The following is a 13,884-nucleotide window of genomic DNA, read 5'->3' on the forward strand; positions in this document are numbered from 1 at the left end:
CAGTGTCCAAAAGTTCGCGATCAGTTCAAACAAAGAAGACAGCTTTAAATAGCCCTATCCACGAAAGCCAAGGAAGCGTACCACGTATAGCATTACCCCCTAAGCAATCAAGTATGCAACCTCGCACCCTGCCACGAAAGTCATCTGTGCAACCAAATGGAGTGGCAACATCAGGTGAAGCTACGCACACCACGCAAAAAGTAGTAACCAATTTCACAAGAGTGTTTGGAGGCGCCGTTCCATCAATACCAACCAAACCGAAACCAGCTGGAGGCCTGTCACAGAAGCAAGCACCTTCTGATTTGAACAGAATGGTTACAGCAGCGGGTACTGCGCAGCAGGGTGCTCCTACCAGGGTGAAACCAGCAGCGACTAACAGGCCTGAAGCAACGACACCCATAAAAGCACCCACGGCTACAGTAACAACGGTGAAAACAGTGTCTAGAAGTTCGCAATCAGTTCAAACAAGGAAGACAGCTTTGAACAACCCTGTCCACGAAAGCAAAGGAAGCGTACCACGTATAGCATTACCACCTAAGCAATCAAGTATTTCTCAACCTCGCACCCTGCCACGAAAGTCATCTGTACAAACAAATGGAGTGGCAACATCAGGTGAAGCTACACACACTATGGAAAAAGTAGTAACCAATTTCACAAGAGTGTTTGGAGGCGCCATTCCATCAATACCAACCAAACCGAAACCAGCTGGAGGCCTGTCACAGAAGCAAGCACCTTCAGATTTGAACAGAATGGCTACAGCAGCGGGTACTACGCATCCGGGTGCTCCTACCAGGGTGAAACCAGCAGCAACGAACATGCCTGAAGCAACGACACCCATAAAAGCACCCACGACTACAGTAACAACGGTGAAAACAGTGTCTAGAAGTTCGCAATCAGTTCAAACAAGGAAGACAGCTTTGAATAGCCCTGTCCACGAAAGCAAAGGAAGCGTACCACGTATAGCATTACCACCTAAGCAATCAAGTATTTCTCAACCTCGCACCCTGCCACGAAAGTCATCTGTACGACCAAATAGAGTGGCAACATCAGGTGAAGCTACGCACACCACGGAAAAAGTAGTAACCAATTTCACAAGAGTGTTTGGAGGCGCCGTTCCATCAATACCAACCAACCCAAAACCAGCTGGAGGCCTGTCACAGAAGCAAGCACCTTCAGATTTGAACAGAATGGTTACAGTAGCGGGTACTACGCATCCTGGTGGTCCTACCAGGGTGAAACCAGCAGCGACGAACATGCCTGAAGCAACGACACCCATAAAAGCACCCACGGCTACAGTAACAACGGTGAAAACGGTGTCTAGAAGTTCGCAATCAGTTCAAACAAAGAAGACAGCTTTGAATAGCCCCGTCCACGAAAGCAAACGCAGCGTACCACGTATTGCATTACCACCTAAGCAATCAAGTATTTCTCAACCTCGCACCCTGCCACGAAAGTCATCTGTACGACCAAATGGAGTGGCAACAACAGGTGAAGCTACGCACACCACGGAAAAAGTAGTAACCAATTTCACAAGTGTGTTTGGAGGCGCCGTTCCATCAATACCAACCAAACCGAAACCAGCTGGAGGCCTGTCACAGAAGCAAGCACCTTCAGATTTGAACAGAATGGTTACAGCAGCGGGTACTACGCATCCGGGTGCTCCTACCAGGGTGAAACCAGCAGCAACGAACATACCTGAAGCAACGACACCCATAAAAGCACCCACGGCTACAGTAACAACGGTGAAAACAGTGTCTAGAAGTTCGCAATCAGTTCAAACAAGGAAGACAGCTTTGAATAGCCCTGTCCACGAAAGCAAAGGAAGCGTACCACGTATAGCATTACCGCCTAAGCAATCAAGTATTTCTCAACCTCGCACCCTGCCACGAAAGTCATCTGTACGACCAAATAGAGTGGCAACATCAGGTGAAGCTACGCACACCACGGAAAAAGTAGTAACCAATTTCACAAGAGTGTTTGGAGGCGCCGTTCCATCAATACCAACCAACCCAAAACCAGCTGGAGGCCTGTCACAGAAGCAAGCACCTTCAGATTTGAACAGAATGGTTACAGTAGCGGGTACTACGCATCCTGGTGGTCCTACCAGGGTGAAACCAGCAGCGACGAACATGCCTGAAGCAACGACACCCATAAAAGCACCCACGGCTACAGTAACAACGGTGAAAACGGTGTCTAGAAGTTCGCAATCAGTTCAAACAAAGAAGACAGCTTTGAATAGCCCCGTCCACGAAAGCAAACGAAGCGTACCACGTATAGCATTACCACCTAAGCAATCAAGTATTTCTCAACCTCGCACCCTGCCACGAAAGTCATCTGATCGACCAAATGGAGTGGCAACAACAGGTGAAGCTACGCACACCACGGAAAAAGTAGTAACCAATTTCACAAGTGTGTTTGGAGGCGCCGTTCCATCAATACCAACCAAACCGAAACCAGCTGGAGGCCTGTCACAGAAGCAAGCACCTTCAGATTTGAACAGAATGGTTACAGCAGCGGGTACTACGCATCCGGGTGCTCCTACCAGGGTGAAACCAGCAGCAACGAACATACCTGAAGCAACGACACCCATAAAAGCACCCACGGCTACAGTAACAACGGTGAAAACAGTGTCTAGAAGTTCGCAATCAGTTCAAACAAGGAAGACAGCTTTGAATAGCCCTGTCCACGAAAGCAAAGGAAGCGTACCACGTATAGCATTACCACCTAAGCAATCAAGTATTTCTCAACCTCGCACCCTGCCACGAAAGTCATCTGTACGACCAAATAGAGTGGCAACATCAGGTGAAGCTACGCACACCACGGAAAAAGTAGTAACCAATTTCACAAGAGTGTTTGGAGGCGCCGTTCCATCAATACCAACCAACCCAAAACCAGCTGGAGGCCTGTCACAGAAGCAAGCACCTTCAGATTTGAACAGAATGGTTACAGTAGCGGGTACTACGCATCCGGGTGGTCCTACCAGGGTGAAACCAGCAGCGACGAACATGCCTGAAGCAACGACACCCATAAAAGCACCCACGGCTACAGTAACAACGGTGAAAACGGTGTCTAGAAGTTCGCAATCAGTTCAAACAAAGAAGACAGCTTTGAATAGCCCCGTCCACGAAAGCAAAGGAAGCGTACCACGTATAGCATTACCACCTAAGCAATCAAGTATTTCTCAACCTCGCACCCTGCCACGAAAGTCATCTGTACGACCAAATGGAGTGGCAACAACAGGTGAAGCTACGCACACCACGGAAAAAGTAGTAGCCAATTTCACAAGAGTGTTTGGAGGCGCCGTTCCATCAATACCAACCAAACCGAAACCAGCTGGAGGCCTGTCACAGAAGCAAGCGCCTTCAGATTTGAACAGAATGGTTACAGCAGCGGGTACTACGCATCCGGGTGCTCCTACCAGGGTGAAACCAGCAGCAACCAACATGCCTGAAGCAACGACACCCATAAAAGTACCCACGGCTACAGTAACAACGGTGAAAACAGTGTCTAGGAGTTCGCAATCAGTTAAAACAAAGAAGACAGCTTTGAACAGCCCTGTCCAAGAAAGCAAAGGAAGCGTACCACGTATAGCATTACCACCTAAGCAATCAAGTATTTCTCAACCTCGCACCCTGCCACGAAAGTCATCTGTACGACCAAATGGAGTGGCAACATCAGGTGAAGCTACGCACACCACGGAAAAAGTAGTGACCAATTTCACAAGAGTGTTTGGAGGCGCCGTTCCATCAATACCAACCAAACCGAAACCAGCTGGAGGCCTGTCACAGAAGCAAGCACCTTCAGATTTGAACAGAATGGTTACAGCAGCGGGTACTACGCAGCCGGGTGCTCATACCAGGGTGCTCAAACCAGCAGGGAAATCTGTTTCTCAGGCGATTTCCGGAACGCGTAGTTCAGTATTGAAAGTGAGGCCTACAACTTTAATGACAATTAATGCGACAACAGCAAGCCATGTCACGTTGAATCAAGTGTGGCCACAGCACGATGGTGTCAGCCAACTTCTAATAACAACGTCAACTATGGAAAATAAAACAATTGGAATTCCGTTAGCGCCTGGCATTGGAAAGACTTCGATAAGTGTCTCAGCCACACAACGCGATGCAACAGTAAGCAACAATGCTTTCCCATCAGCGTTAACGCAAATGCTTTTGTTGAGAATCCTGGGCAGAGTGGATGTGACAAGTCCAAGCGCAGTTATTTGGAAAGAATTATTTCCTTCTTTCACGGCAGAACCAGCTGTTGCAAGCAAGCCCATTGCTAGAGAAACGGTGCCGAAAGCTACGTTTGTTAAGGGTCACAAATGCGATAAAGAGGCCCTTGTGAACGCTAGAGCAGTTCTTTCGGGTCTGCAACCAATTTTGGAGCGGAAAAAGACCACCACCACAATAGCAACTTTTCTGAAGGCACCTGGTGGTCGCATCTTCAATGTAGCGGACGTCGTCTCGTCCAGCACTACCATTCAGCCCATTGGTAAGATGTCAGCAGCTATGATACATAACGAAAGTCCTGCGATGCCTTCATATTTCAAAAATGTGCACAAACCAATGACGGAAACGCAACAACGTGTGACCGGGCAAGCATCTCAGTTCGAACCATCGCTATCAGAGATGCAAACCAAAGGACAGCCATGCAGGTTACAACCACCAGTAAGTGAGAAAGCCAGACAAATTTGAGTTCGGTCATATGGCTCTTCCTTTATGCAACAAAGAATGTATGTGGGATAAAGCAATGCAGGCTGGCTGGAGATCTGTGAGGAAAAGTAATCAGTCGAATCTATACGGCTGTATTGTGAAAATAGGCTGCCTTGCTATGGCAGCAGTAACTTCAAGGTTGAGAATATTGCAGAGCTGCAGTTACGATGCGACACTGCTGTTTTCGTTAGTATCCTTACAGAGGACGGAATATGAATAAATAAATAAATAAATAAATAAGTAAATAAATAAATAAATAAATAAATAAATAAATAAGTTGATAGATAAGTGAATAAATTAGCGAAAGGACGATTCAGGCGTTTAACAAGAATAGATAGAGATAATTTAATTGAAAGAAGGCAGACAGGTCGGCCTGAGCTAAGGCGCTCTAGCCTGCTACTCTGCACAGGGGGAGGGGGAACGGGGACATAAAGGTGTGATGAGGGATGATGATGACATAGCGTTTAACAAGAAAATAACTATTGTATTAATGGTGCCGCCAGTGGACCAGCCTTCGTCAGAGTGAATCGGACTACAGAACGCGTTCTTTTTGAACCGTATACACGTGTGTACAGGTGTGCACGTGGTAAAACCACGGAAGCGATCGCGGTTAATCACGACACTAAGAGCTACAGAGAAAGCAGTCAACATCGTGGCAAATCCCTCTGTCCTAATTAGAGGACACTTTACTTTTGACACTCGCCAAAGTGGTCTACCTACCTGAATGTGCTAGAAGCCGTAAAAGGGCTTATTTGTCTGACCAATAGGCTGTTTGGGTAATCACAGGTCACATGCCTACACCGCAGGCGTCACGTAGTACATGAACTTATGGCGTAAACGTAACTGGTCAGTAAGCACACACAAGCTACCTTAAGGCATGATTAGACGGATAAAAAATCGGGCCCCATGGTTTCTTTTCTTCTCGTTCATGACATAGCGAGGATCTCGAGTACGGCAACATCGATGCCTTCAGGTAGCATGTGTGGGTTTATTGACCAGTTGCTTTCACGCAAGAAGTTCTCGTACTACGTGAGGCCAGCGGTATATAAGATGTTCTATATTTGCTATCATATACTTGAGTGGTGGCACTGGCTAATAATAGAATCAGGCTTGGTTGTAGTAGACAAACAAATGCGCCGGACAGTATAAAGGGAAACGGCGCCAGGGTAGGTCAATCAGTAAGAGCATCGCATGCGTAATGCGAAGACGTGGGTTCTTATCCATCATGCAGCCAGTTTTTCGTTCATTACCTTTCATTTTGATTTATTTGTCATTTCTCTGCTTCAATTCGTAACTGCAACTAATGTCGTATATATATATATATATATATATATATATATATATATATATATATATATATATATATATATATATATTATGAGCAAGAGAAGAAGGGAAACCGAGGGTTTGGATGTTGGTTTATCATGACCATATAAAGCCAACGACAATGCAGCCAATGAAAGCGTCGGGCAAATTAGCTGTTGTTGTAACTGAAATCCCTAAAATAATAAAGAAAAGAGAAACGAAAACCAACCTTGCTTCCGGTGGAAGCCAAACTCAGAACTTCCGCATATGCGTGCTACCGATTGCACTACGGCGACCTTATCACTCGGTCGGCAGCGGCAATTGATCTTTTGATCCGCTTTCATTTAATTATTTTCTGCAAATAAATTTCAGCCACGAGTAATTCCCTTGATACTTTCCTTGGCTTCATTGTTTGTTGTGTTTATTTGGTCATGATTAACAAACGTAGAGCGTTTCGGTTTCCATTTTTCTCTCGTTAATTTTGTAGAACGAGGATCTCAAATACGGAAGTTGTGGGTTAGGATCCAACCAATGGCAAGTTATCTTTTCGTCCTCTTTCATTTCACTTTTGTTCATTATGTTGCATTTCCCCTATGCTTTCCTGGGTGTTATTCTTTGTTGGCAATATATATGTATGCCGTTGGGACCAAGCTAAAGCTTTAGCAAACGTATTCAGGGATTTAAGAAAAGTCGCAGTTTAGACCAAAAGGAGAAGCATTAATGGCGTCAGCAAATTAGTAGACAGCTATAAGAAGCAAGGATAGTAGCTTTATCGGCCATATTAGCTTGTAAACATTCGCTTACTAACTAAAATACCAAGCATGGTGTTGCGTACGCACAAGAAAGCATGAACACATGTAACTCGATGACAGCGCAAACTCGCTGTCGGAACACTGAAGTGAGAAAGGGCGGCAGCAGGAGCGAGCGAACTGCCTTTGTGCTGCCTCTCGCTTCAACGCGAATTAAGCGGCGAAAATATAACGCGCACGAAGCTATCAGCCATCGGTGCGCCTAGACACCTAGATTCAGTCCCCACCGCAAATCTCTGTCAAGATAAAGGTAGTATGGCCGCGCTATACACACCAGCCGCCGGAGTAGAGCGCCCCTTTCCCTGTCCCTCCCCTCCCCCCCTCAGTGTCTTGCGTGTGACGATAGACGGCGTGCTTCCTACCCGCTTTCCTCCCTACGCACGCGAGATTAAGCCACTATCGTCGGCTCACCCTCTCATGCTTTCCCTCGTACGTACAGCTTACGGTGCGCGGGGACGATGTTATCGCCAGTGGACTTTATATGGAAAAACGTGGTGATGGCAACGGTGACGGCGGCGGCAGAAATGCGTCTAGAGTGTCCATATATTTACTATTGCAATAAAATTGCGGCGCAAGATACAGCTATAAGACCAGACGGTGCTCGGTCGTCAGATATTCGGCGGCAATTTGATAGTTCTCATTAAATGCCTCGTTTAGACTTCAAGTGCTGCATATGGCTATCGGCGCGGTCTTTATACGGTACCACTGGTGGCGTTCTAATGTACAATAAGTATGTCGAAACTATCTTTAATTGTGTTTTGGGTTCATTCCATTTTGCAGGTGACACCCGTTTTAAGTTGCCGGTTCACGTGTGACAACCACAAAGACAATGAGCGCTACGAAATTGAGAAAGACGGAACTCCGTGCCATTTGCACAGAAGGGTAAGTTGCTATGGTTCGACTACGTACTGACGGATGCCGCAGGGTTAGGTTCGTTCTGCAAACTCAAGCGTAAGATGATGGCACCCACCAATCAGCTGTCTTCCTCTACTTCATTTCCTCTCGTCTGCCCTTTATTTACTGCCGCCACTGTGTCTACAGAGGTCTGTTGAATCAGTACGATGTGGGTTCATAGTGGCCACATTCCGATGGAAGCACAACGAGAAAAACACTGATGTGCAAAGTTCTCATACCGCTGCAATAAAACCCTACATCGTCGAAGTACTTCACAGTCCTGCGCCTCTGTCGTAATTTGGGACGCATAGTAAAAAGCAGGAAGGCTTGTGTGCACCGGGGCTAATATACTAAATTATAAAATATCATAGCTTTTTTAATCCTAGGCACAAAATGAATCAGCAACACAAAAACTTAACACTTAAATATTTGGTAAAAATATACTTATTTACTGATCCTTTGAAGACACAGGGTCCTTCGTGCGTCTGCGACGCTGTGAGACCATTACGGTATCCGCGGCCATGTTTTTTTGTGCATTCGTGTCTGTGCATTCTTCAATTTTAAATAAGCCAAGTTTTAGTTTAAAAAACACATAATTTGCCCGAACATTATTTTTAAGCTACATATAAATGTCTAAGCAGCAGACCAAACGGCAAGTGACAAACATATCCCACATTTCCACCGCTGCTTTTTATCTCTGTCTCCGTATTACTTCCTGTTCTTGCCACTTGCAGACAGTTCAAATTAATTTTAGGGCTCTTAGGCTGAATGTGCGTTGCACCTTTTTCCGGAACCGTGACTATGTTACTAACCTCTAATGTACTGCTTACACTGAAGCAACAATGGTATTTTACAAATGTTACCCCAGACTACAGTCAATATCACGTATTTGCACAATATTTCCCAATAAGATGTTTCGAGTTCATTTAAATGCTGTTATTGGAAGAAAATCAAAGCAAACTATGTCCAATATTTCCGATGCAATTAGTCACAAGGTGCACTGTACTAATTTCGGGAGTTCTTTCAAGTGCCTCTCACTATTTGAATGATATTAGCATTCTTAGGATGCTTCACGCATTTTAAGGTGCCCGTCTATATTTATACCTTTTTGCCTCTTTGTGTGTCGATGTCTCTAACCGTTTTCCTGTCAATTTGCGTCACTGGGTAGTCAATAGTCTAATGAGTAGAGCATTGGGCTGTTATACTCAAGGAACCCGGTTCGAAACCAAATGTCGGACCAACTTGTGTCATTTGGTATGCCACTGGCTGTGTTGCTTTTCAACGAACCTTTCTGGCTCCAAGTTGGATAACTTGGTATGTGTCAATGAATATGTCCAACTCTTCAATGACAGTAAATCCTATAAAATTGATCTTGGACGCGATCGGAGATCGTTGTTCGAAACGCGCGTTCAGTTTGTGTTCAGTTTCGGCTCATGCCGTTGGCCCAGGACGCGCCAAGTCATCAGCCGTGCCCTGGTGTGCAGAATGGGTACGGTTCTACCCATTCTACCCTGGTTTTGCCTCGCCCGCCTCATGCTTATTCATACAATAGAGTTTAAGCTTTGGCCATATTTAAGCGTTGGGGCCTCCTGGCGTTTGGGTAGGTCAGTGGATCCATAGCCAAGCGAAACCTTTACGTTTGCATTCCCAAACGCAAGTCACACTAACTCGCAGCTCCTTCGACATGTAGTCCCATATGACCACACAGTTACGAATGTGGCGTTTGATGTTCCCAAAACATAAACGTAACCTTCAAATGACAAATAAAAGAGGTAATCTTTTGTTGAAACATAGTTCATTTACACGCAAGAGCTCTTAGTTGGCACGAAGCTAACAATGTATATATGCACAGGCTGCGATTAAAGCCGAGTCGAAGAAATCCACGTCGTATAAATTTCGGCCTCTGGTGCGCCATGTTCTATACGAAAGTGCATTTTGGCCGAATTCATCGCGATCAGCGGTTCGTCACTTTCACTTCCCGGTGGAATAATGCTGTCGCGAGATTGACGAACACGACGGCTCTCGCGTGTTCAACGCCCATTGTTTACTGAATGCGTGTCTTGGGGTACTCTTGTCTACCCTTGTTTCAGTTCGCTTCTTCTTCACTGCTTCAGCACAGTGGTAGTAGCGAGACTTCTTCGGGGCAGCGATGTGCATTCCGAGTCGGCCACCCCAAGTACCCAGCACGCTTTGGGTTCTGCGCGTGCGTAGTGCCGCAGCCCTTATTTCTTGGGTACGCAAGGTGATTGCTCGTGCCCTTGTGTAAAACTCTCCAATATATTCACACACGCGCCAGGCGCGGACTTCGTAGCGGCGGTGTTGGATGGCGCAGCGTTTTTAGAAGAAAACGCAAGAGAGGAGCCGGGTTGCAGTGCTCGCCTCATCCATGAAGCGTTTCTGAGGAGGCAATACTATGTGCCGCTTCAATGGTTCAGTGCTCATAGCATTCACGTCGACATTCATTGTGAGTAGGGTTCTGCAGGAATTAGTAGTAGGTGTTTGTGGTGCTGATGGTTGTAGAAATCTTTTACTTTCTCTACACGTGTACGACCTCCCCTCTTGGTCGCTACCACCTGGGGAGCTGCGTCAGGAGTGAACGAAAATTATTTGTTTCTCTTTTTTTCCAGGTTAGGAGCCTGATCGGCGTCTGTGTGCGTGGGCAGTGTCAACAGATTGCAAATAAATGAGGGCATGTGCGTTGCCTGCCAAACGTCTTATTGCTTTCTTTTTTCAAATATCATTTTCTCGTAGGTTGCTCAGTGACTGTGGCGCTCGCTGTGAGCACGAGGCCACGGGTTCGGCTCCCAGCCACGGCGGCCACATTTCGAGGAAATCAAAATGCGCGCAAGAACAATCGAGTAATTACACTTAGGTCCACATTAAGGAAATTCAGGTGCTCAAAACTTCTTTGAACTCTTCAGTACAGCGTACTTTATAACCCGCTATGCCGGTGTCAGGACATTAGACCCCGTAATTTATTTTACCCTAACTGAGTGGGCTAATAACGTGAGCGTTATTGTACCTTATCTATAAATTGCTCTCCTTAGCCACAAATTGAGCGGAATATTTTACATCCAAATGGTGCATTTTCTTTAAGCAAGCCTGGAAACAGGGAATTGGTACGGGCTCCGAAATGTCTCAGTGTTTATTCACCTCTACTTGGCCAGCGACTACAGCTATTTCATCACAGTGTTACCTGTCCAGACGAATATTCGTCAAACTCTGGACTTCATAACGGTTGTGTTGGCAGAGCGTCGGCGATAAAGGCACCTGCATTTGCGACCTTAATCAGAAAAATTTCCCCGCAATCCACCTAAATATGATTGTCGGTGTTAAGTCGATTAGTACTCACGCGATGTAGCGACCCACACTATTGCTGAAGACACCTTTATTTGAAATCTGTAGAGGTCATTCTGAGATTTCCAGCGCTTCTGCTATTTATGTCAAACACGCACTGTCTCCGGGAATGCCTATTTTGCTATTGCACTTGCTGACCAGAGTGGGCCATGACCATGATGGCTTGACCACGTTGCAGTGATGATGATGGAATAGCAAAGAAGGAATCACGTTGAGGAAACGACGAAGGCCGTATGACGATCACGACATGACGAAAATAGGACGACAATAAAAGTGTAATGGCGATGCTGTTATGGTGATGATGGAATAGCCACGAGGGCATCGCGATCACCAGCAAATACCTAGTGGCCCAAGCGTAGATAACTTGGGTCACTAGATCAGCGCAAGAGGCTAGATAGACTGAAGGAGCCTAAAGTCGTGAAGTAATGCTGATGGTGTTAAAAACTAAATGATCCGATACCCGAACACGGAGGTTAACTTAGTAATACAACATGTTGCGATCTACTTGATTGACAAAAATTCTACGAAGTCATTTTTTTTTTCGGCGGTACGGTACCGGTTATTTACGAAGAAAAAAAAAGCTGCAGGTAAACAGAAGACTTAAAACCAGCCTTTTGCAAACAGCGTGATACTCCTGCGTGCGATGAATTACTCGAGTAGACAGGTGGTCATAGATGGAAAACCATTATGAGGATTTCTATGGTGTTTTCCGCCAAACCACTGAGCGATACGCATTTGAGGTTTAATTTCTGTTGCGCTATAAGAAGTAGACGCATTAAATATCAATTGTGCTTGTTGTTTCTTTAAAGGAAAACAAACAAGAAAAAAACCTGTGCTTCAGGAACTCCTATCATTACTAGCGCAGAGATCACCAGACTGCGTAAGGTGATCTATTGGCAACTGCTAGTATCCTGTTTCTCTCGCAAGTGTTCTGCCTCGTTATTGATAAATGGTTTCCGTTATTGGATCAACGCAAGTACACTCTAGTCTTTCTGGAGCTATGGAGTAATTGATCTACTATTCTTTTTAAGCTAAGAAATATTGCTCAGCACTTTTTATAATTCTTTTTTGTTGTTTTTATTTCTTTGCAGTAAGCGCATTCGCGACATTACCATAGCAACATTATGAGTGATACTTCGTTTGTGCTCCATTTGACTTACAGATCAGTTCCTCAATTGAAATGCGATATAGGTTGTCAAGTACTCTTTTTTTTTCGTGCAGTGGATACAATAACAAATAAAAGTGTGTCCCCGATGCGGGACAAAATTGCTGCTACCAGAGGTGTTCTGTTTGGCAGGCAGTTGAGGTATGTTGCGGGTTCTAACACTCCCTCAGGTGTGTTAGAACCCGACTCCTGCCGAAAAACATGTTATTCGAAGCAACTTTCTAACGCAAATTGTTTTTTTCTACGACCGATGCTTCTACAAATGTTAGGCCGCGTCATCTTCACTGGCGCTCAGACAAAGGTGGACCAAGGTCGGCCGTTTATTTTCCTTGAGTGAAACGGCTTGTCTATGACAGATGTTGGCCAAGGATCACTGGATATACAAACGTTGCATCCAATACTGACAACTTGACCCATTTCTTCTCGCAAAAGTAGTGCGATGCTTTAACGCCCACAGACACGAATGTGTGGTGGCTTAGCCTTTGGATTTCGTGAATCTTTTATACATTGTCAGCCATCTCCAAGGAATCACGTCAATCCCACGTGACCGAAGGGCTACCCAATCAGCTTTTAGCCTTTACATCAGAAGCATCTACTTGTGCAGCTCGCGATGGAGTATTTATTCGTCAGTGCGTCAGACAGTGTAACAAAAAGCGAGGGCCCTTGCACGCTTGTGGCCGAGTTTTTAGGCAACACTTCTATTTTCGAAATTTCAACGGAATGTTCGTGCACACCGTTATATGGGTAGGTTTGGCCGTTCTAGTAGCAGGTAAGTGACCAAGGCCTGCGTTTGGGTAGTCAGAATGGCATTGGGTGTCAAACAGTGCTGCACAGTTTCAGGAGACACTGCAGCTAGCAAAACGAGCGTAAACGAATGCACTCAGGAAACCCTCTACTGAGTTGCAGCAATTCTTCGTCCAATTTCTGCAAAGAGATGACTGGCGAAATATAACATGTTATCCTGTTAACATTCTTAAAGCTCCGCATTTCGAGACACAATAATTTCAGCACAGTAGCTTTCACGTTGCGCTTATTTTTTGCAGGTATGAAAGCTTTCCGCCCATAGTAACTTGCATGTAATTTCATATGTTTATTTAAAGAAACACTACAAAATGTGTCGCTTCTATTTAGGCTACACGGAGAAGAGTGAAAGGAACACTTCCTACAGCGCTACAGTATTGCACATAGTTAATGCCTGGAGCTAATAATATCGAAAGCTTGGAAGTTCAAGGTGCAAAGAGAAAAAAATAAGAGACATTATGTATCTGTGTTTCTCGCCGTCATAAACAACACACCGCCTCCGCTCTCTTTCTCATCAAAGAACACTCGCACTACGGATTACAGCACCGACAAACGTTCCCACCATTTGCTAGGCTGCAGCCATAAGACTCATGATTGTGTGATCGTACATTAGCTTGATATAGCTCAAGAAAACAAGGAGTATTAGCTTCAAGCAAGCAACAAAGGAAAGAGAAGCTTTAGTTGGGAGAAGAAAGGATGTTTGTAGCTCGCGAGGTTGTTCCTTCCCACTTCGTTATCCCTACGAGAATGAATGTTAAAGCATTGCGGCCACGTCAGCTGATGCCCGGCGACGTCCGGGGGCGCCATTGGCAGAGTCACGTGACTCGAGCGACCACGCAAA

The 13,884-nt window shown here is 45.4% G+C and overlaps 1 protein-coding gene and 1 long non-coding RNA gene across 2 annotated transcripts in view; both read left to right on the forward strand.

Annotated features, from left to right (window-relative positions):
- Positions 1–10,434, forward strand: part of LOC126544968 (uncharacterized) — a 29,796-nt gene extending 19,362 nt beyond the window's left edge. The window contains exons 4-6 of the long non-coding RNA XR_011893400.1: positions 175–4,667; positions 7,607–7,708; positions 10,348–10,434. This is a non-coding gene — a long non-coding RNA (uncharacterized lncRNA). The remainder of the gene's footprint in view (positions 1–174; positions 4,668–7,606; positions 7,709–10,347) is intronic.
- Positions 10,435–12,876: 2,442 nt separating this feature from the next.
- LOC126544939 (uncharacterized) overlaps positions 12,877–13,884 on the forward strand; it is a 43,134-nt gene continuing 42,126 nt past the window's right edge. Inside the window, exon 1 of the mRNA XM_050192497.3 lies at positions 12,877–13,011. Within this exon, the coding sequence (XP_050048454.2) occupies positions 12,963–13,011 (49 nt within the window). The 5' untranslated portion in view covers positions 12,877–12,962. The remainder of the gene's footprint in view (positions 13,012–13,884) is intronic.

The sequence above is a fragment of the Dermacentor andersoni genome, chromosome 3 (genome assembly GCF_023375885.2).
Source record: "Dermacentor andersoni chromosome 3, qqDerAnde1_hic_scaffold, whole genome shotgun sequence".
Classification (NCBI taxonomy): Eukaryota; Metazoa; Arthropoda; class Arachnida; order Ixodida; family Ixodidae; genus Dermacentor; species Dermacentor andersoni.